The 22,347-nt window shown below is 46.0% G+C and overlaps 1 protein-coding gene and 1 long non-coding RNA gene across 2 annotated transcripts; both read left to right on the top strand.

The window, feature by feature from the left end:
• Positions 1–720: 720 nt before the first annotated feature.
• LOC118311600 lies at positions 721–6,254 on the top strand. Its single transcript, XR_004794027.2, has 2 exons — positions 721–830; positions 1,067–6,254. It is a non-coding gene; the product is annotated as an uncharacterized LOC118311600 (long non-coding RNA).
• Positions 6,255–11,451: 5,197 nt separating this feature from the next.
• On the top strand, positions 11,452–22,111 carry mrps9 (mitochondrial ribosomal protein S9). The gene is made up of 11 exons (XM_035633089.2): positions 11,452–11,582; positions 11,939–12,121; positions 15,651–15,713; positions 15,865–15,895; positions 15,977–16,056; positions 19,216–19,301; positions 19,503–19,578; positions 19,693–19,861; positions 20,412–20,520; positions 21,146–21,315; positions 21,711–22,111. The coding sequence occupies exons 1-11, from the start codon at positions 11,484–11,486 to the stop codon at positions 21,800–21,802; spliced, it is 1,158 nt and encodes a 385-aa protein (XP_035488982.2). The 5' UTR covers positions 11,452–11,483; the 3' UTR covers positions 21,803–22,111.
• Positions 22,112–22,347: the final 236 nt, after the last annotated feature.

Raw genomic sequence — 22,347 nt, 5'->3', positions numbered from 1 at the left:
ATGAATTACATCACTTAGTAAAGTTAAAAGTGGAACAAAATAGAACAATATCGCAATGAAACATTCATTAAAAGTGTTTGAAATATATCAAAAGCGAAAGCACCAAAGTTTCCATGTAGTTGGCCGGTTCACTCGTGGCTTGTTCCTTTGTTTTTCAAGCTGGGTAACTTGAACTTATGCTACATTTCTATTATAACAATAAAAAAAAATAAAAAAAACAACCTCTGCAGTTTCCACATGTAAAATTCCCTTTTAAAAGAAAACAGAAAAAGAAAATCTGCGCTAAAGGAAATATTATCCCGACTGGGGCTTCCTCGGGACCCAGTGGCATAAGAGTACATGAAGTTATCTTTGAACAGATTGCCGAGCGGTATAGTGAGTGCAGCCTGTGATGTCCAAAAAAACTCCTCGGTCCCTATACCCACAATTTCCCTCAGCACCGAGAAATTGAACCCGGCTCCGCGCGCCCGCATCCAGCCGGGGCCCCGCGCCTCGCAGCGAGAGCCTCGGCTGCTTCCAAAGCCTCGTGTCGAAAAGCTGGTCAGCATTTCAAAGGACTCCCGAGCGTTTCGCCGAGACTCTGACGCCCACGTCCCCGCTGAACGGGCCGGTGCCAACAATCGCTGTTTATGCTGGCTCCGAGAAAACCATCGCGCGGGGTGGGGGGTGGGGGTGGGGGTGGGGTGGGTGGGACGGGATTCAGATGTTGCCAAGTAATGACTGACTAACCTCGAAAAAGTAAAAGAAGAAGAAGAGATTCTCCAAAAGACGCGCCAGGACTTTTCTGCTTGTGAGAGAAAGATACTGAGGCCGATGTTTGAGGTTTGAAGGTGATTCTTTTGGGGACGTTTACTTTTTGATTCAGCACTTTCAGCAGCTCAGTTTGATTTCAGGAGATCTGAATCTGCGTTGGTTTGTCTTCATTAGGGGGAATATGTGTGTGAATATGAATGTGCATCGATGTGTCTGATTGAATGCCTGCTCATTGGATTTGTCGTTCGTGTGTGTGTGTGTGTGTGTGTGTGTGTGTGTGTGTGTGTGTGCACGCGTGTGTTTGTGTCCGCAGCAGACAGATCGATGGCCGGGGGACAGAGACAGGGGTCGGACGGTCCTCAGGGGTTCCGCCGGTGACATCTCCTGCTGCAGCTCGCCCGGGCCCCGGCTGCCTGCTCGGGGTCAACTATCCCAGCAGGGCCGTTCTCTCTGGCAGCAGTTACCAAGGTGACAGCATGTCAGCGCAGCCCCACGGGGGGGGAGCGGGGAGCCCAATGCATCACCAGCTCTGATGGGTTTGTCAATACTGCTTAGATCCAGAGGGAGCCGGCCCCGCCGTGACACACACACTCACACTCACACTCACACACACACACACACACACACACACTTTTTTACCCGGAAACACACACGTAGATGCAAACAACCTTGCACACACACATGTGGATGCAATATGTGCGACACGGATGAGAAACACTCGCCGCACACACACACACACACACACATGCGCAGCAGGATTCACCCAGCACGTTTACACGGTGGCCTTACACTGAGCCACAAACATACAAGAAAGACACAAAAGGAAAATCACATGCATTTGCTTACAATTAGTAAAGGACACAAACACACATAACTCTTCACTTGTTTTGTACCCGAGTGGTATTTCCTGGAAACTCAACCACTTGTGGTTCCAACGCCGACACCAAAGCAACTTTTTTTGCACTAAAACGTAACAGTTCACCTTGTGGGACCTGCTTTTTTCTTTTTTTTTTTATATGTCAGAAAACCAAACATGACATTAGAGATATTTGGAAAAGGAGTCGCAAGTTTTAATCGCTATCACATGGCGCATGCGTTTTGCATCGTTTCCTGTCAGTGTGAATCTGTAAAGTGTACTATCGTGCCTGTACACAGCACAGCGTGTAGTACGTTGTTGTTTTTTTATGTTCCCACAGTTTAGTTGGTAAGTAAACAGATTTAATAAAAGTAAACACCTGTTGACCGTGCACATGAACATTGACATAGGCGTGATGAGTGTGCGCCTTGGCTGAGAAACACCCATCATTGTGTGTCCACAAATGATGATAAGTAGCCTTATTCACACATTGATATATATGTAGCCTAAAAATACATGACATGACGTGGAGACATTTTCTCAGCAGACACACACACACACACACACACACACACACACACACACACAGCCATATGCTCCATGGCAGAGCGGCGTGGTCGCGGCGGATCACGCCGTCGGTGCCGGAGTTGAGAGCAGGCCCGGCAAGATGAAGAACACTGCTGTACCTGGGACCAGAGAGAAAGAGAGAGAGGGGAGAGAGGGGAGGCGAGGGAAGAGAAGGAAGCACGCCCGGGCCGCCTGACTCTGTGTGTCATTAACCAGAGTGTGAGAGCAGGGATTGGAAAAGCAGCAGTAGCGGCACCAGCAGCGACTCGGCTTGGCTCTGGGGGGCTGGCGGTGTAACCATTGCCTAGGCCGTGGATTGAATAGATCACTAATGATCGGCCACAGGTATTTCCAAGTTACACATTAGAGGCGTTCGCCCGGAATGAGATCCCCCCCCCCCCCCCGCGTGGTGGGGCGTTCCAAGTAGAGAGGAAGAGGAAGGTGCGAGGATAGTGGGGCGCTCGTGGTTCCTCGCTCCGCCATATCCAAATCTGACCAAGCAATCCTCTTAGCAAGTGAGAGTTGAGTTCTGCCCTTCCCTGGGGGAAAGAAATAGTCTCTTTTTTTTTCATACAAAAACCTATCATGTCAAAATTTAATGCCTGAGAAGGGAGAGGAGAGGAGAGGTAAGAGATATTCCGACGGCGGCCTTCACGGAGCTCATTTGAAGCTAAAGCCAAAACGCCATACCGTCAATTCCTCGCCGACGTCTACGTCCGTGATCTAGAATTTTCCCCCTACCTTCCTGTTACCGTTAATGTCAATTCAAACAGTTCGCATGCGTTTTGGCGACCGTGACACCATCGTCTTTGCACATTGAGCGAAACCCGCAGGTTGCTTGCGGTCGAACGCGCGTCGAACGGCACCCGCTCGCCGAAAAAATACAAGTAATTAATCGGTGCTATACACCGAGGACACAATTATCTTTTCCAGTAACTGGCGCATATTTAATTACCTAGTAATTGTTCCCCGAGCCTCGTTTCAAAAGTGTGTGCGCGCCAGACAGTTCTGATATGTTATACACTAATCCTGCACTTGATGCCGAAGTCAATTAGGGGATGTGTGTCAAAGACCAAGCATGTAAACAGCATTGCGGAACACACACACACACACACACACACACACACACACACACACACATCCTTCTGACACGTGACGCCTATGTGTGTCCTCAGTCACACTCTCGTCCGTCTCGCTGCACTGCACTTTGTTTTCCTCCCTCGGGGCGCGAGTGTCTATACCTATCCCCTTCCTTTTCCCGAGGTGTTAATGCCTGCCAGATTGGAGGAGAGTCATTTGAGATCATTTTCGCAACAAAGGCCGCGGACACTGATTAACACGGAGGGGGCTAACTTTCTAGCCGAGTGGCGCGGTCCCATTTAAAGAAGGCGTCAGGAGCTAAATTTACTCCCTTGTGCCTTTTGGGGGGGGGGGGGGGGGTATGTGTGTGTGTGTATGTGTGTGTGTGTGTGGGGCCGGAGGCTGCAGTGGGGCCCTTGAACATGAGAACAAGGTTTAATAAGTAAACAGGCGAAGGTAGAGAACAGTGCTTCTGATCAGGGCCTACTTGCCCCGCCGAGCCCCCCGGTACGCGCTACTAGCTGATTAGCCCCGCCGATTGTACCTTGTAATTGCAGTGCCTTGACCCCCTCTAGGCAAATATTAGATTTTAGTGGTTTAACCTTTCCAGTCGTCGGAGCGAGGGGTAAATTGCCCGACCAGATGTTGAGGAGCCCAGCAGTAGTCCGCAGCCCCGTCCGATCAGCGGGGGATGAAGAAGAAAGGAGAAGGAGAAAAAAAGCTCACAGATTGAACCTTTTTCTTACTAATATTGTCCCAATTTCCTCTTGGCCTTTCAAGCTGATCTTTTTCTTTTCTCAGCGGTTTCCCTTCCCCGAGAAATTGTCTCACCCAGATTCCTTATCCCCTTCCCTCTGATGTCGGGGGGTTACGAGCGAGACGTATTATTTAAAATCAGCGCGGTCACAGTCATTAGAGGGGGAGGGGGGGACGAGTGATCAATGAGGAGATCAGTGGCAGATATTAACCCGGCAATCAGTCCTTCGGCTCAATCACTCCCGCAATTTGTCGGCTGGTGAGGTGCAACGCATCCATTTGATCGGGTCTCTTCCCCTAAATGCTGCAGGAGGGAACAAAAAACAACAACCATGCTGCTTATTTACATGTAAAGAATCTGGCTTGTAAAGTTGCTCACTCCACTTTTTTGCAGTTGCCCATTGTGCAAGAGAACGGCAAACCGATATCTTTACGATTGAAGGTGCCAAGACCGCTGCGGTCCAATTTTCGAATGCAGCCGTTTTTTTTTCTACAAGAGCCAGTGGAATACATTTTTTTCTTTTCTTTTTCCTTTTGTCATCCAAACGCGAAAAAAGGGAAAAGGCGCCTCTGTCGGTGCGCTACGCAGCGGCGGATGGAGAACAACAAATTTGCAGACAAAGCGAGGGGGGGGGGGGGGGGGGGGTGTCAGTGCCGTAAAACCGCCTCACGTTCCAGTCGAGCAGGAGGTCAAACAAGCAGCAACTATGCAAAAAGCCGTTCCTCGCATGAAAAGCATTATTCTCCGCCGAATCCCCCCTCTGTAACAAGGCGGAGATTGATGTGCGACTGCATGCGAGATGCTCGCTGCGAGCGTCCGTCCCGATGACAATGGGAACAATGTAAAAACAACCTCAAAAGGATGGAATTCCAGCTTTCTTTTTTTTCCAACTCTCATCTGCCATTTAAAACAATCCACCCCTCCACATGTAAATCTCCCGCGGGCCGCAAAAACCGAACAGCTGTGTCTGGTTTTCGATCAGTCTTCTGCAAACCTGTAGGTGTCGGCGCAGCCAGAAGGTCAGAGGCGCCGCTGGACGATGAGGCTCGTTCTTTGATTTGAAGAGAACAAAACCTTCTGATTTATATATTTTGATATGACCTCAGAGCTCGATTACAATGGGAAAAGAGTCTACTCCGTGTCTTCGTGCCTGCTCCCGTGGGTGGTTTCACACATGCTTGTTTGGGTCTGTGGGCCTTTTAAACCCCCCCCCCCCACCGTCTCGGCAGCGCACATTCTCACAGGCCCAGGCCATTACACTGGGTGACACTTTTCGGACAGGACGGGGCATGAGGACGGAAGTTTTTCTTGGGTCGTTCCCAGCAGTTTTCCAGAGATCTCGGGTTTCTCCTCGTCCAGCCTCGGATCCCGCTCCCACTTCCTCCCCTCGAACGAGCGTCTCCGGGCCCCTGGTTCACCCCGCATGTAATAGTTTCCTTCCTCCCCCGAGCCTCTCACCTGAAAAAAAAAAAAGAGAGAGAGACGGACGGGAGGAGGGGAGGGAAATGGACATCTTTTCATCCCAGCGATGGACTGAAGTAACCCTTCAGCTGGGGAGGAAACCCAATACTGCCTGCAGCTTACTGTCTGAGACAGAAAGGGGGGGGGGGACCAAAGTGGTTCCATGTGAGAGATGGAAGTGAAGTCTGGGAAAGACATGGGATCGACACCCTGAACAGCCCTCCCTCCCCCGTCCTTTTACTCAAACCACCTGACAGAATCCCATCCTCAGGTCATGAAACGCTGAAGAATGGGCCTTATATCGCCGGCATCTCTCTGGACACCCGAAGAGATACGAGTCTGCTCCCTGTCATCCCGATTAGTGCCGCTCCGCTCCGAGGCTGTAAACATTTCCGTCTGTGAGATATTTGATGTACTTAATATACCAGCACAAACCCACAAGGCCCCTTAGATCACGAGTGAGTCGCCAGTCGGTTCCACAATTTCTGTGCCACCTGGGCTAAGTCTGGCTGCCGAGGAAGCTTGGGCGACACAATCGAAAAGGTCCGGAAGGTTGACTAAATGGACCCTATGGTTAGATGTATTCTTTTTAAACTCCTCCCAGCTCATAATGATTGTGCAATTGTGTTTTATTCAATTTGATCCTGCGCAATTTATTTCATTTTCCTCTTGATTATGTTATTAAATGTTATTAATGTTGCTCTTTACCTAATGCAAAGTACTTCAAATTGCCTCTGTGTTTTAAATGTACTATGCAAATAAACAAAAACATGGTTTGTGCATATTTTTTGGTTGTTTACCCTGCACTGCTCCTGGGTCCTGTTCTGCTGATTTTCCTCTCTGTTCATATTTTATTTTTTCCTTTTCTGTTCTATTAAATTGTCATCTGCCCTCTTCCATTCTGCTCCACCCCCCCCCCCCCCCCCCCCCCCCCCCCCCCCCCACCTCTGTCTTGCTCTGTTCCTTCCAACCTTTACCTGGTGTTCTATTCTGCATTTTCTTTTGTTTCATCTTTTTTCAGTTTATTTACGTCTCTTCTATTTGTCAGTTTGCATTATGCATTTTGTTCTATTTATTTGCATCATGTTTTCCCACCTTTAGCCACTGTTCCACTACCTTCCGTTGTGTTTTATTCTAATCAACTCTCCTCTTTTTTTTTCTTTTTTTTTTCTATTCAGCACTGTGCAATTGCATTAGCTTCAGTCACAGTCACACTTGTTCTGCTCCACCTGACTGTTTATTGTCCCAATATGAGACGCTCTCAAGCTGCCTGCTGAAGCCCCAGTCTGCTCAGGTAAACCCCCCCCCCACACACACACACACCCACCACACCCCCTTGAGCAGGAGGAGGCCCCTTAATATCTGCAGACATCTATGGCCACCGCCCAATCTGTTGCACGCCCGCGTTCATTTCACGCACTGCCAGGAGTGCTTTGTAATTATCCTGATATTGATGAAGGCTGATTCCAGCAGGTAATCGCTGGCAGTTCGGCTGCTTTCCAACATCTCAGCAAAATGTCTCTATCCATTACCGGTGGCAAATTAATTTCCACTCAATTGCCATACTTGTTGATAATCTTTCGAATTGGCGTGTGTGTGTGTCTGTGTATGTGTTTTGTGTATGTGTGTGTGTGTGTGTGTGTGTGTGTGTGTGTGTGTGTGTGTGTGAGGTGGCTAAGTAATCATTGACAAAGCTCTGAGTGACTGCATTTAACTGGGTTTACCTCACACAAAGATCTGACTGCGCCGCCGCGCGGGCCTCAGTGTTACAGCGCGTGCACACGACTGTTAATTAAAGTAACTGCGGGAAGTGGCAGCAGTTCCTACGATAGAGCAAAATGTTGGTGGAAGTGGAGCTGAAGAGATTGCAGGAATTATAACGGTGGTGTAAATATTACTAGGCCAATAATAAGAATATGACATGTAAGTGTAAAAGAATCGCCTCCCAGCTGGAAGGTTCTGTGTTCACACCCCGGTCTGAAACCAACCAGGGCCTTTCTGTGTGGAGTTTGCATGCTCTCCCCGTGTATGCTCGAGTTCTCCTGCTTCCTCCCACAGTCCAAAGACATGCTTGATTGACCGTAGGTGTGAATGGGAGAGTGAACGGTTGTCATGTTGGCCCTGCGATACGCTGGCGACCTGTCCAGGTTGTAACCCCGCCTCTCGCCCAATGTCAGCTGGGATCAGCTGACCCTTAACGGATAAAGCACTATTGATAATGGATGGATGGATATTAGGACAAGCCAACCCATCATTACTGCTTTATTACATGCGTACTCAGTAGTTATCCCAACATTACCATATGAGTGTGAGGTAGCTTTTTAAAACTTTATTACATAAACACCCAGTAGCTATTATGACATTGTCACATAAACACTCAGTAGTTATTCTATTAGTCACATGAGTACTCAGTAGCTTTTATAGCATTATTAAATGAATATTCCGTAGCTATTTACAACATTATTATTAGTGAGCACTCACTATAGTACAACAGGTACTCTGTGGTCCATTACTACATTAATTAAATGAGGAATTCCTCTATGTTCTGTTCTTCTTTTATTTAATTATTTATTTGTACTCACACTTTGTGAAATCTGAGAAAATTATTATCTTGAGTGACATTAAGCGGATTTTAAATCTCACCGGTCCGTCACACCGACTTCGCTGCGAATAGGTTTTAGTACGCAGGCTGCAGGGTTACATTCCATTTAGTGGGTGTCGTGTTTTACAGAGTTGTGGCTTTTGCAGAGCGGGTGGCTCCAGTGGAAACGGGGAATACGATGAAGTAATTTGATTTCCAATCGTAACTTTACCTCTGGGGGTTTGATTTCTATTTGCCAACGACGTCACCGTGTCCATCGTGAAAAAGAAAATGCGCCCAAGTATGTTAAAAATGGATGATTGATGGCGTAAATGACCACTTATACTCATGCCATTGTGCTGTGCTGAAGATCCCTTCCACCGGGTAAATAAATGTGCTTTAAAAGAGCAAATGAGCTTGAGCAAAGTGGCCCTTTGAGTCCCCATGTTTGTGGAGCGGCCGTAATGGATTCTTTAGAGCCGTGAACGGTTTATAGGCATGACAGCCATGTTTCGGCGCGATGGGCTTATCCCTGCGCAAGGCGCTAAGGATATTAGGGAATCAGCGTAAAGCAGCATGGAAATGATGACTAGAGCAAAGCCTCAACTCGCTGTGGCATTATAAGCCCTCGATTCTTCCGGCAATCCATCCTTTGGAGAGAGAGGGGGGGGGGCTGTTGAGGAGCAGACTTGGCACAGGCCCCACAGTGTGATACCCCTCCATTATTTCTTGCTCCATCGCCGTTCCAGCCGCACAATTAGAAGGATGTCGCTCAATCAGGGGAACGGCGGGCGAATTGAGAGGAGGTCGGTGTCGCCAACAATTGTGGCGTCTCCTTTTCAAGACGGTGCAGGAATCCCCCGCTGTCCTCACTGGAGATCTGTTGGAGCAGTTGGAGGAGAGCCAGCTCTCCAACGCCTGGCATTGATACAGCCTCGTATGAAACACCGACGGCACATGTCAAGCAGACTCCCCGTAAATGAAATCCTTTTACTTGCACTGTTTTCAGCGCAAACTCGCCACTTTTCACAGGTACTGTCAAATGTTTGGTGCCCGTTAACGAGGTGTATTTGCCTCCCCTACTGAAAAATGTGACTCGAGAAATTAATAAAGTCTCCATTTTGCATTCATCACAGTGTCGAGTCACTACAGTATGTTGCAGTGGGGTTTACCTAAGACCACAGTGAGCTCACCGAGCGAATATCTCCGACCCCCGCCTGTCAGGGACGGGCCGCGGCAGAAGGATGATTAATGTCCCACCTCTCACCCCCCACCGTGAATTAGAGGCCGCGGGTCGAGACTATTTTTCTTGGTGAGCAGGAGCGCGCTTGTGGCTAAAAAAACGGGGCAAACACTGTTTATCATCTGCCTGACGACAGCACCTCCTCGGGGCAAATTAACCACGCGGCCGTATCGACTAGCACGGGCCGGGAGTCAGTGCCCCTTCACTTTGATTAATCTTCCCCGTGTTCCTGCTCCAACTCTATCAAAGTAATCTAAGTGAAGACATGCGGCATTGATCTGTAAACACAGCATACTACTGTACGGAAAACACACACACACACACACACACACACACTGAGGAAACAGGACCAAAATAACTGGAGGTGAATTTCTTGCATGGATTAAAATGGTCAAACAGTGTAAAATGCTGCGTGTGCTTATTCTTGAAAATGCATTTCACATGTGAAAGTGGTCGCTGAAACAAAAGAGTCTGATTACTCTTTTGTTACTGTCCCTGAGCAAAGAAAACAATCATGTTCTCGCCAGCTCAAAACTGACTTTTCATGTAAGGTTGTGCAGAAGTCACTTTTCACTGCGTATTTTCAGGGTCATTTGCCACATGTTTATTTGGACAGGATGATGTTTTCTGACGCTGTGCTTTGAATTCCCAAAAGTCCATTCAAAGTCATTCAAACATAGACGATGAACGCATCTCAGTGAACGAGAAAACAATAAAACAAATAGCTAATCAATAAAGATTGACTTTTACAGAACACATTTTGATGTTCAACTCAAGCTGGCCTAATAAATCTACGAAGTAGAGGGTGAAAAAATTGTCTCAGCAGCATGAACGTAGGAAGAGAAAGCTTCACTAATACATATTTCAAAACAAAAAAAAAAGTAGACATGTCCACGTGCCGTTGAGCAAGGCACCCATGAGCTCATCCCGTCAAGGAATCCGTAAACAAAACGTTGCGTTAATCCATCTCTGCACTGCCCAGCGCCGACGACTCAGCAAATGTGCGAAAACAATCTGTTTTTGTGCATAGCCTTGCCAACGTGTTTGGCAGACGGTGACTGAGCTGACTTTTTTTTATTGTGTTATTTCTGATAACTCATGTGGATCAGCTGCTTTAAATCCCGCTGGCTTGACATTTACAGTGGTTTCAGATAGTTGTGTGTCGGTCGGGGTCATGTCAATTCCAAAAAATGGTGATCGTGTTGGGTAAGAAACCTGAAAGGATGGAAGTAACATTTTTAACAAACTCCCCTGTGGTAAATTTGTCGTCTAAATAATTAAGCAAACCGGAATCTCAGGATCTGTCTTCTGTGAGGTTTTTGATGTGATATGTCAAGTTTTACAATGAAAGAGTTATGGCTGGTGTTAACTTACAATTGGAAAAAAGGAAAAAGAAGAGCGAGACATGGTTTTATTGTGCTGCGTCGCCGCACATTATGCTCTTGGCCGCGCCATGTGGCCGGCATGTTTCGAATTTCCAAGATCACACTGAACAACACACGTTTCCAATGAGCTGTGGCATCTCTGATGTGATGTGATGTGGGCTGAAGAAAAAGAAGAAACTTGTGTAATTGAAGCAGCCTACAGTATGTAAGCCACTACATCCAGTTGTCTTGGTGGTTTTAAAAATGTTCTTGTTGGGATGCACATTTTATAACCGTCTCATTTGGAAGACCATGATTAATACCAATACAGTCTCATCTATAAAGCTCTGTAAGACACCATCATGATAATTTCAACACTATTTGTTATATATTTAACTATATAAAGTGTCTGTGGCTGGTTTGTAATTAAAAAAAAGCTTTTTTTGTGACACTCATGATTTGAGGAGCACTCGAACGCAACATTTCTGCCGCCTTGCCAGGCAATTTATTTGAAGTAAAAGTTGCAAAAAATATTACACATAGCCAATTTTCACACCAGGTTTTCATTATAGATTTTGAAAATGAAGCCAAACAATATTGTTAATTCAAGTTGATGTCCACTAAGGCATGTCAAAAAATGTAAATAAGTTTTGAATAATGACTTGATGAAGTTTTGTAGCTGCATTTTCCAAACATATGTATTGTAAAGTGTACTTTCACATAAATAATAGACACTTCACGATTAGAATAGAGATTAGAGCGTGTCGCGTGTCTTTGACGTCGGACAACTTCCGCCGCTGACGTCAGCGCTGTCGGCCAAGATGGCGCTGTGCTGTGTGAGAACCGCGGGCTCGTTCCTCGGGAAATGTGGGAATCGCCGCGCCGGTGTGAACGCGGTCACGTCCCGGCTGAGCCGACAGGTGAAGTCCGATGTTTATCTGCAGCAAACCAACTGGGACCGGGGCTGAAAACAAACGGGAACGGATATAACACGACCTCAGTGGCCAAAACACCGACGTCCTTGAGTTAGCATCCTCCTGCTGCCTCTGTTAGCCGAAACTAGCTTGACGGATGTTCAGAATAAGCCTCTGCCACCCTCGCATTTAGTGTTATTATGGTGTGATAGACTTTGTTTTATGTTGATATAATTCATTGAACCCTCAGCTAAAGTTCGGCTGTAGTTGTATTGTTTGTCGTTGCCCCGGGACATGTATAACATGTGGCTTAACTTCACACGTCTCTCACAACAAGGGCTCCCTGTCCCTCCTCCCCGCAGGTCCTGAGCAGGCCGGTGTGCCTGAGCGCTGCCCTCCGCAAAAAGAACCTGGCGGCCTCGGGGCCGGAGAAGTTCACGGAGGAGTACATCAAGAAGCAGCTGGAGGAGTTCAACGTCGGCAAGCGGTACCTGGCCAACATGATGGGCGAGGACCCGGAGAACTTCAGCCAGGAGGACATAGACGTAAGACTGCACTCATGACTCTGACTATTTGTTTTTAAGGTCCAATGTTGGATGTGTGATATACAATCCTTTTCTCTCGAAATATCATAGCGTTTGAGTTGTAACGATGAGGAATGCAATCGCCTATAATTCTATACGATAAGACCCTAACCTGGGATGAGTTGATCCCATATACAAAGTATTAATTGTTCATCCAAAGCCTGATAAGTCTTAGTCCTCTGTGCCATAGAGCTAAACTCAACCCTGCTGAACTGGGTGGATGAGTCCCACATAATGTACATCGTCCTGCTACTGTAAATACCAAATATAGATTAATCCATTGCTGAAAATAGTCCCCCCCGAAAAAGCAGCCATTTCCGCCTGTTTTCAGCAACGTTTCCTAGAAAGTGTTTTTTATGGAAAGTACAGAGACAGAGTATTTGAGTCTTTTTTCTTCTTCAATTCACGAATTATTACATGAAAAAATACATTTCATCCTTGCCTTAATTCATATCATATATAAGATTCAGATCATAGTAGTTTCACATCTAAGTTTTAAAGTATTTTCTCTTCCTGTAAAACAGTTTCAACTCTTCGACGACTCACCCTGCACTCAGGGGGCGTCAACTCAAGATAATGCTTTCTCTAATTTTCCACTCACTCCCCCGTGACAATAAATCCTGCCAGTTAGCTAAGCCGTCTGATTTATCGGTTACATCCGCACGCGAGAAGCCCTCCACAACAAAGAGAAGGCCGTCGTCGAGACTTTCCACGTTGAACCGCTAGTCGACTGTGAACTCGCACATTCTGCGCTATTGGCTTCTTGTAAAGGCCGGCCAAAATCCGCGGCAGTTCCCTCAGTAGCTTTGTGTTTGTACCTGACGTACGCACGTCAAATACTGACACTCTTATCATTCGTTTCAGCCAGTACCAGCAAGACTTGGAATAAGTGCCACATACTGATTTGAGATTCGGACGAACACATTGTTAGTGCTTGACAATAGGAGTTTTAATGGTGACGTGAACTCTGACTTGCGGCCTGTGTCAAAACAGTTTTTTGCGATTTCCAATTCTTTTACTGTCCCACATTTGTGGCCCCTCATGCGACAAAGGCTCAATTCCAAAATCCTTTTAAATATTGCAGGAGATGTGTTTTGTTTCAAAGCAATGCTCTCTTCACATCATCGTCATCATTAGCACCGGGCGATGTGGGGGAACCTCTGGCTAATCCGCCGCATCAGGCACATTAGCAACACCCCTCAAACATACACCCATTTTTGAGGGGGTTATTTTCACGTTGCCTCAGGTTTTGGCAACGAATCGGTCCTCCCTGCTCCAACCGTTTAGCTTCATCTCCCCCCGCTTGCTCCCCAGTGTCCCATCACGCATAATGAATAGAGCCGTTTGCCGCCAGGCTGTGAAAACCGAAGCGACGGCTAACGGCCCAAACTTGGATGTGCAGAGGGAAAAGGTGGTGTGCAGTCCAGACTCCTCAGGTGTGACGGTGATAAAATACCCAGGAAAAATCAAAGGGATGTTTTCAGCCAGTGGGGGGAATTAAACACTGGACGTTTGCCACAACCCACAAAAGACACACATCTCGTGATTGTTTTACCTTTGAAAGCAAAACAGAAAAACACAGGACTTCAATTATATATCTTAATAATTCTATTATATAATAATCTCTTCGTTATAGTTATATCTGCATCATCCATTCAACCTCCAGTCAGCAGGTTTTTTTTTTAAACCAGCGCTGAATCTGATCATTTGAGCGATGGAAAGGATCCACAACAATTTATAATTGCTTAAAGAATCAAGTTATTTATCATGCAAAATGATGAATTAGAAAAAAATTCTGCTTTTATTTTTTCCCATGTCATTGTAAACAAAATATTTTTGGGTTTAGCAATCAATTCTAAAGCATTAAAACTGTTCAGTAATGATTAATGAAAAAAAATTGCTGATTGTGTGTAAACAGAAATCAATTCAACAGCTAAAGTTTTTCATTGGCGAAATGTATTTAAAACAGATATTATTTCATTAGTTGAACAAAATAATTCTGAATCATCAGACTGTTTTATTTATTTATTGTTTTTAAGTCATATCTCTTGGAAAAAATACACATTTACTGTTCCTAGATTGTGAAATGTGAGGACTGCTTTTTTAAGGATAATGTAATTGTAATTTGAGTAATTTAATGTAAGATTTTTGAAGATGTCATTTTGGATTTATAAGGGAATTAAACTATGAACCTAAACTTGAAATGTTATTTGACATTGACTAATTAGTTATTAGACTAATTTGTCTCTAAAAATGCTTAAGAAAATAAGATGCAGTCGAAGCTGCTGCAACATATGCACATGTATATTAAACAGAGTATGTATGTATATTTATGTATATAAAATATACAACTGGTACAAGTTGCAAATGTTCACTGAAGAGAGGCTGGCACCAGTAAATATTCGACTTATTAATGACTAATCAATGATGAGTCTTTATTCTGTGGTTTTAAAAAAAATGTTCTTGGACTATTCAACTTAATTTCTTTATATACTATGTGTGTATATATTGTACATTATATAGTCTGCTGCCCTGTTGAAGCCATGTGTTCAACGGCGAGAGCCGAGACGATAAAAGAATCGTTAAGTTGCTGCTCGGCGGTCCGGTGACCGGCTCGACTGTCGCTCTGCCTCTCTTCCCCCGTCACTCTGTCTTTGTCCCTCGGGGGGATCGCTGCCATATTGTGCCGGAGCTCAGGGGACGCACAGGTGTGTCCTCATCTGTTCCCTGCTCCTCTGGGCCTGTCTTTCCCTTTTGCTCTTTTCTCATCACCCTTTCACTTCCTTCCACACACACACAGATTTTTATTCAGTCCTTTTCTTCCTGCTTTCTGTCGTTTTGACAACCTTAAGGCAGCAACCTGCTGCCTCTGTGCAGCACCTGCTGCCTCACTAATTGAACTGACAGAGAGGAGGAAGAACTGAAAGAAGAAGAGGAGGAGGGGGAGGAGTGGAGCGATGGTGGGACAGAGGAAAAGGAGAGAGATGAACAGACTGTCTTGATGAGCGTGGCGGGGCCAGCACACTTCCTGCCTTTCTCTCATATCTTGCACACACACATTCCAAGTGCCATCTGTAGCCCTGCGAATAACACACACACGCACGCACACACACACGCAGAGCAGAGTATGAACTCGGAGTGAACTGTTGGACGTCCACTGTGTCCTCTGCTCGCTGTAAACAAAGCCAGAAACTTGTGCCTTTTTCTGCTTGTTTTCTCCTCTAACTCCAAAGTAACACACTCGCGCGCGCGCGCACACACACACACACTCTCTCTCTCTCACGAACTCACATCACACTTGCCTTTACTTGAACCCGCCAGCAGCTTGTTGCCTCGTCTTCTGTCACGTTCACTGTCGTCCGTAGGCGTGACCTCTGTTGGACGGACATTGTCATAATCTGCCATTGGCTCATCCCTCAAACTGCCATTTCTTCTTCTTCTTCTTCTTCTTCTGTGGTTTATTAATTTATTTCCCATTTCTTACCCACAGAGGAGCATCTCCTACCTCTTCCCCTCCGGCCTGTTTGAGAAGAAAGCGCTGCCCGTCATGAAGGTACGTGTGTGTGGGTCACACTCCTCTAAACTTCTTGTTCCACACTTACAACCAGGAAGATATTGTCGCTTTTTGGAAGGGAACTAGTGGGCCTTCTGAGCACCATTCCAGTCCTGCATGTTTGAAATCTCTCCTCCGTTTTCACTTTCAGCATCCAGATGAAATATTTCCAAGGCAAAGAGGTATGTGACCCGTGCTCTTGATTATGATTTTCATTCTTTGTAAATGAGCGTATGAACTGATCACCTCGTCTATATATGAAGCTGTCAATTGGGGACCAGACCGACGACCATTCCACTTCCTTTTCTACACCGGCAAACCGTCCTACTACAGCCTGATGCATGTGAGTACCGCCGACAACAGCACCGTCGGGGCTTATTCTTCATCCCGCCTAAAACCCCTAGTTCCTCCTCAGCTGCCCCTTCCCTCCTTCTCCTGCACCCTCGGGTCATATGCTATTCGGAGGGGAACGCGTTGAGAGAAGGCTGCTCAGCCCCTGAGGGGAGGTAACGTCAGATCGTCTTCATGCACACAGCTGAATGGAGTCGGGGTGAAAGGGAGGTGGGAGATAAGAGGGAAGCGAGGAGGAGGAAGAGTCAGACGTAGTCCGGCATGAAAGGGTGAATCACTGGAGATTACCTGCTTTTCCCTGAGGCGGTTCTCACCTCATTCAGGTGTCGAGCAGGATGTTGAGTTAGTTTTGAACCATTTTGTTAAATACATTAGCCTCTTTGTAGACGACATGTCTCACTAACGCACAAAATGGGAGCTGACTTTTTTTTTTTTAAAGGTATTTTTTGGGGCTTTTTCCGCCTTTAATTTGACAGGACAGCTAGGTGAGATAGGGGAGAGAGAGGGGGGAAGACATGCAGGAAATCGTCACAGGTTGGACTGGAACTCTAGACCTCTGCGTCGACGCATAAACTTAGTATATATAAGTATATGTGTGCCTGCTCTATCCACTGAGCCACCCCAGCCACTGGGAGCTGACTTTTAATGTTGGACAAGATGGCAGCCTCCCAAAAGTGGAAAAATCCGCCCCCTCCATGTTAGCAGCTGGGACATGGACCAAACTACAAAATATTTAGTGGAGACACATTGTCCATCTTTATTTTCAGTCTATGGTTCAACGACGCGCTGCTCTTAATCCTCTGCAGAGCCTGGCATTTATCTGATTTGTATTAGTTGTCAAACCTTACAAATGTGTAACGCTGCCCATTTTTAAATGTGATAAACATAGGGAAAGTGAGAAATAGTCACATGAACAAACAAAAACATACATTGAGACAAAGAGCAATGGGTTTGGAGGTGTTACACGTCAGGACGACTCCTCCACGGGGATTTGGAGGGAATTGGCCTGGGGAGCAGCTACTGCCTCCCAGCGGCCTTTTCCTCCATCTTCCTCCCTCTTCACACTCAGCTGTTTGCTTCCTGTCTGTCAGCGTCACACCTGGTTCACACGTCTCATAGATAAGAGCTCTGTGTGTGTGTGTGTGTGTGTGTGTGTGTGTGTGTGTGTGTGTGTGAGACTAACGCACAGAGGGGTATGATATCTGAAAATTAGTCCTAACACACACACACACACACACACACACACCACTGTGCCCTGCAGCCACAACCTCGATCCCCTGCTGTTGGGTTAAATAGGTATGTCAGACATGTCTCGTGCTGCCTGTCTGCATGATCCCTTTTTCTCTCCACCCTCACTTCTCTTTGCTCTCTAGTTTCCACCTCTACCCGTTTTTTTCCTCCCTTTGCTCCTTCCCATCTTGCGTTGGCACCAAGGTATTTTTTATTTTTTTTGTTGTAACTGTGACACAAAGACACACACACACACACACACACACACACACACACACACACACACACACATATCAAGGGTGTTGCCAGCAGAGGGCGCTGGTGTGTAAATCAGGCTCGCAGGTCCACTGCTCCCTCCGGCCGCTGTTGGGCTCAGCTGGCCCGGCGTGGTCATTTTGCACATGACGTTTTCATATCAGTCGATATACATAAATATCCCGATAAATGTCATGTAATTGTTTCTTTTAATTTAAAGACAAAGTTTAGCTTGTGAGGGAAGAATGTGGTTTTAAACTTTTCTGATGTAGACCATTAAATTCAGTGTTAAAACTCCTGTGTTTGCACAATGCTTAAGCAATATATTGAAATATATGTATATAGATCTTTTGTGAAACCACTGAAAATTATATTGCGATAATTATCCTTTAACGCCCAGCCCTAGTTCAACATCATCTAAACCTGCCCAGGAAATAAACACGAGCTCCTGCGGCAGAGATATCTCGCTGTTGCGCCTCGCCTTTGCTTTTTCATCCTCAAGCGTTGCTAAATTTTTATGTTTCACTCCAAATTCCTTCTCCTCTTGCAGCCGACGCTCTGAACTTGTCGTGCGATGTAAAGACCCACTCACTGGAATAGAAAGGCTCGGCGCTCTAGCTGTCTGTCTCTGTGACAGCCTCGACTTAAATGTATCCAGATACCGGCCCCTCTCTCCTTTCATCCGGCCAATCCATGCGAGTGATTCCTCGCCATTGTAGGCGCCCAGTGTTTGCGAACGTGTAACGCAAAGCCCTTATCCTTACTCCTTCAACTCCTCCGCCCTTCTCTTCTTTCGTTTTTTTCTGATTTTCTATTACGTGTTTTTTTGGGGGGGAAAGAAAATTGGTTTTTGCTAGATGTTTGCTTTTTTCTGTGCCCCCCTCGTCGTCCTCCTCCTCCCGTACCCCTCTGCTGCTGGTCAGAGTGGCAGCGGATTAGGCACACTCTATCAAGAAGGAATTAAACAAACATCTGGTGAATAATTGACGGGGAAATGAGTTCTCGACCGAGCGCGGGGGACTCGGGCACGGTGGGGGCGTCTGCCTCTGGGACGTGACCGGCATGCTCGGCGAGGTCTGCACTGCGAAGGGGCCGCAGATTGATTCATTTGCTTCTTTCAAAAAATCGCGAAACTGTTCGGCGGTGGCGGAATGCGAGCCGCACGACTAGGGATTTTATTTCAATAACTGTGGAGCTAGTAAAAAAGGAAACAAGTGAAAAAGAACGACCCAGGTGTTGTCTTTTTATTTGCTTGTCAAAGATTTTCTGTTTCAAAATTCTCAACGCAAGAAACTGCCGCTACAAAACGTTTGAGGTATTTGCTCGTGAAATGATTTTCAAGATTAGAAACTAACGCTGGAGCAACTGAGTGAGGCCAAAAGTACGTGGACTTCTGAAAGATCACACCCATGTGTAATAGTTAAACATGTTACGCAAAATATAAATCTACAGCTGTAACAATCTCTGGTCGTCTGGGGAGTCATCATGTTGGTCCAGGAGGCAGACAAACACAAACTGTTGCCCCAAAGTTGGCAGATTTGATCGCATCATATGAACTGCAATTTGACTTCTAGATAGTCACTTGAGGTTTGCGTCATGGAATGCGCCTTTGTCTTTTACTGTCATCCTTACAGTCATTGTGTTTGTTTTTGTATTTTGTTTTTAGGACACATACGACAAAATCCTGAAATTGGAGAAGCATGAAGACCTCCTGAAAGCCAAAGAACTCTTCCACCTGGACACCAAGAATATGTAAGTAGAGACGAACGCGCGGTCCAGAGAGGCGAGCTCGTTTTGCATTTTCATCGGGAATGAGGGCAGTGTTTTTTTGTGTATAGTAGAAATGATGATTTCATTCAGTATATAGTTTGAAAGTGACTCAATCAGTCATTCAAACTTAATTTGTATAGAACTTTAGTGCGTGTGTAGAACATGTGTGTGTGTCTCCTTCAGCTCTCTAGGCACAAGCCGGTGGCTCACAAAGGTGGAGGTGGAGGAGCTGCTGGTGGAGGCCATCTCCCCTCAGGACGTAAGACCAGACTCCCTCTCCCTCCCTCCTGTCATCCTGCTTCTCTTCCTTTTTAAAAAAACACTTTTTTTTTAACCTGTCACTGACTCCGCTGCCTCGCGTCGTTCTCCTCAGTACAATCGCTTCATCCAGCTGATTGAGCGTCTGCTGTCAATGCGCCACTGCGCCAAAGAGGAGGAGTTTGTCCTGCGTTACCGCCGGCAACTGGAGGCGCAGTCCACCAAGCAAATGGTGCCGCCGCTTGAGACAGACGACGGAGGCGTGGCCTTCAGCAAAGCGGAGGGTAGGCGCACATGTGCTGAGCGGCGCTTCTCAAATATAGTTTTTTGTTTTAATATTTTTAAAATGGTGCCTACAGTGTATCTGTATTTATTTCTGTATCAGGCCTCAATAATCATGGAAAACAAAAAAAACATTTGCATACATCCTATCCCATTTTTGTGACATGGACATAACCTCACCAAAAACCGAGGAACAACTTCTCAAAGTTTTTTTTATATTTTTAATTGGTTTAAAGTACAGAAAATAGATAAAATATATAATCTGGAAAATTGCCTAATTAGTCAAATGTTTTTGGGAGAAAAAGTGATGGTCAAATCTAGTAAGATTGTAAATTTAGTTTTTGTCGTTTGAAATTTTACTAATGTTTCCGTAAATGACTGGACAGACTTTGTGAGTTGTAGTGTCTGATAAGAAAAAGGAGGTAACTGTGTGTGTGTGTGTGTGTGTGTGTGTGTGTGTGTGTGTGTGTGTGTGTGTGTGTGTGTGTGTGTGTGTGTGTGTGTGTGTGTGTGTGTGTGTGTGTGTGTGTGTGTGTGTGTGTTCATTCTCAGGCCGACGGAAGACGTCAACCTCATCAGTTGTCCTCCGGGACTGTGGCTCCGGACGCGTCACCGTGAATGGCTACGACTACCTCCAGTACTTCCCCGTGCTGCAGGACAGGTAGGACCTTTTCCACATCACAGGCTCAGAGAAGCTATTTTCTTTTAAAATGCAAAACGTGATGTGTTTAACTCCCCTTCTCCCCCCACAAAAAAATTAAAAAGCAGCTTTTTCACTCTTCACAGCATCACCTCTTTCTTTTTTTTATATTTATCTCCTTGTAGTGAGTTAATTACACAGTTGACTGACTTTATGTGTGTGTGTGTTTGTGTGAGAGTGTCCGGAGCTGGTGCTGTCACGCTGTGTGACGACGGGCTGTAATTGGAGCAGAGAGGTGACAATTGACTTTGTCAGCAGCCACAGGCCATTCAGACGGAGACGCCATCCAGAACACAGACACTAACACACACACATATACACACACCAGACACACACCACCTTATCCCAGTCCTGCTGAGTCAGAAGTTACTCTGTAATATGCGGCGGTGAGATTGTGAGAGAAAAAAGCTTTTCAGATCCTCTGTGCTCGTCTGAAGAAGTCACCCAACCAGACATGAAATGAGCTAAGCCTCTGCCGTTGATAGCACTATCTGTTAAATAGCGCTCACTCCTGCTCTGCCTATTCAACCAACTTATTATCTCCTGGTCATTTTCTCACCCTCCCCCACCACATCTCCGCCTCCAGAGAGCAGCTGATGTTCCCGCTACTGTTCGCCGGCGCGCTGGGACGCTTCGACCTGGAGTGCACCGTCACCGGCGGCGGCAGGTCCAGCCAGGCGGGGGCGCTGCGGCTTGCTGTCGCGCGGGCCCTGCTCAGCTTCCTGTCCGAGGGAGACATGGAGACCATGAGACAAGGTGGATATCACTTTCTTTCTTCTTTTTTTTACTCAAACAGTGTATATTTCATACATAAAAGTATGTTTTTAACGGCGTTTCGCCTGCCTGTTGGTAGAACTTTTCCTCTGCAGTCACATGCCAAGCCCACAGGTAGACTGATTATAATATCATACAGCATTGACTAATATATATATATTGTTAAATGAACCCCATGTGTTCTGTGTATTGTAGAATTTGAGTATTAACACTGTAAAAGGTGGAAAAAAAATTGCCCCAACATGCACACACGCACGCACGCGCACACACACACACACACACATCAAAACCCATTAGCAACAAATTTAAATGAACCCACATCATCAACACAATGCCACACTCACCACTGTATGTCCCTCATCCTTCCTGTTTTCCAGCGGGCCTGCTTACCCCGGATCCAAGGGTGAGGGAGAGGAATAAGCCAGGGCAGGAGGGAGCGCGAAAGAAATTCACCTGGAAGAAACGCTGAGGAGGAGGAAGAGGAGGAGGGTGATCTGAACCTGAACTCAAAATCTAAAAACATCCGCACTGGACCTCTACTTTTAACGTGACCCCATGTGAGGTGATGTCTCGTGAGACATCGTGTCCTCTTCACTTTATTTAAGCTCTGGATACAACGACGACGAGCTGACGGCCGCCATCTTTTCCAGACGGCGCCCACACTCGGCTGGCTGCAAGATTGCTTTTTCGGCCACCAGATGGCAGCATGTGTCAAGGAATAAATGCTGACTATGATCATCATCGGTATATCAGTCAATAAATTAAGTATTTCATATAATTTCTATCTTTTTCTGTTTTTTCTCCGCTTCTGGTTATAATAGGTATGATATATGAGATATACTTTCTTCACACTTAACTCTGATGTGTTTTAGTTTAATTTAATTTTGGAAAAAGCAGGAAGAATCTTTTAAATGAACATTTCGTAGTGAAAGTATTTAATTGTTCAAATGTAAAGCATGAAGAAAGATTATTTTTGTATTCCTTTCTCTGGCGCCCACATTACCCACAATGCAT

Source organism: Scophthalmus maximus, chromosome 1 (assembly GCF_022379125.1).
Source record: "Scophthalmus maximus strain ysfricsl-2021 chromosome 1, ASM2237912v1, whole genome shotgun sequence".
In the NCBI taxonomy this organism is placed as follows: domain Eukaryota; kingdom Metazoa; phylum Chordata; class Actinopteri; order Pleuronectiformes; family Scophthalmidae; genus Scophthalmus; species Scophthalmus maximus.
The sequence above is the reverse complement of the archived record's forward strand: the minus strand, read 5'-3'. Positions and strand labels throughout refer to the sequence as shown.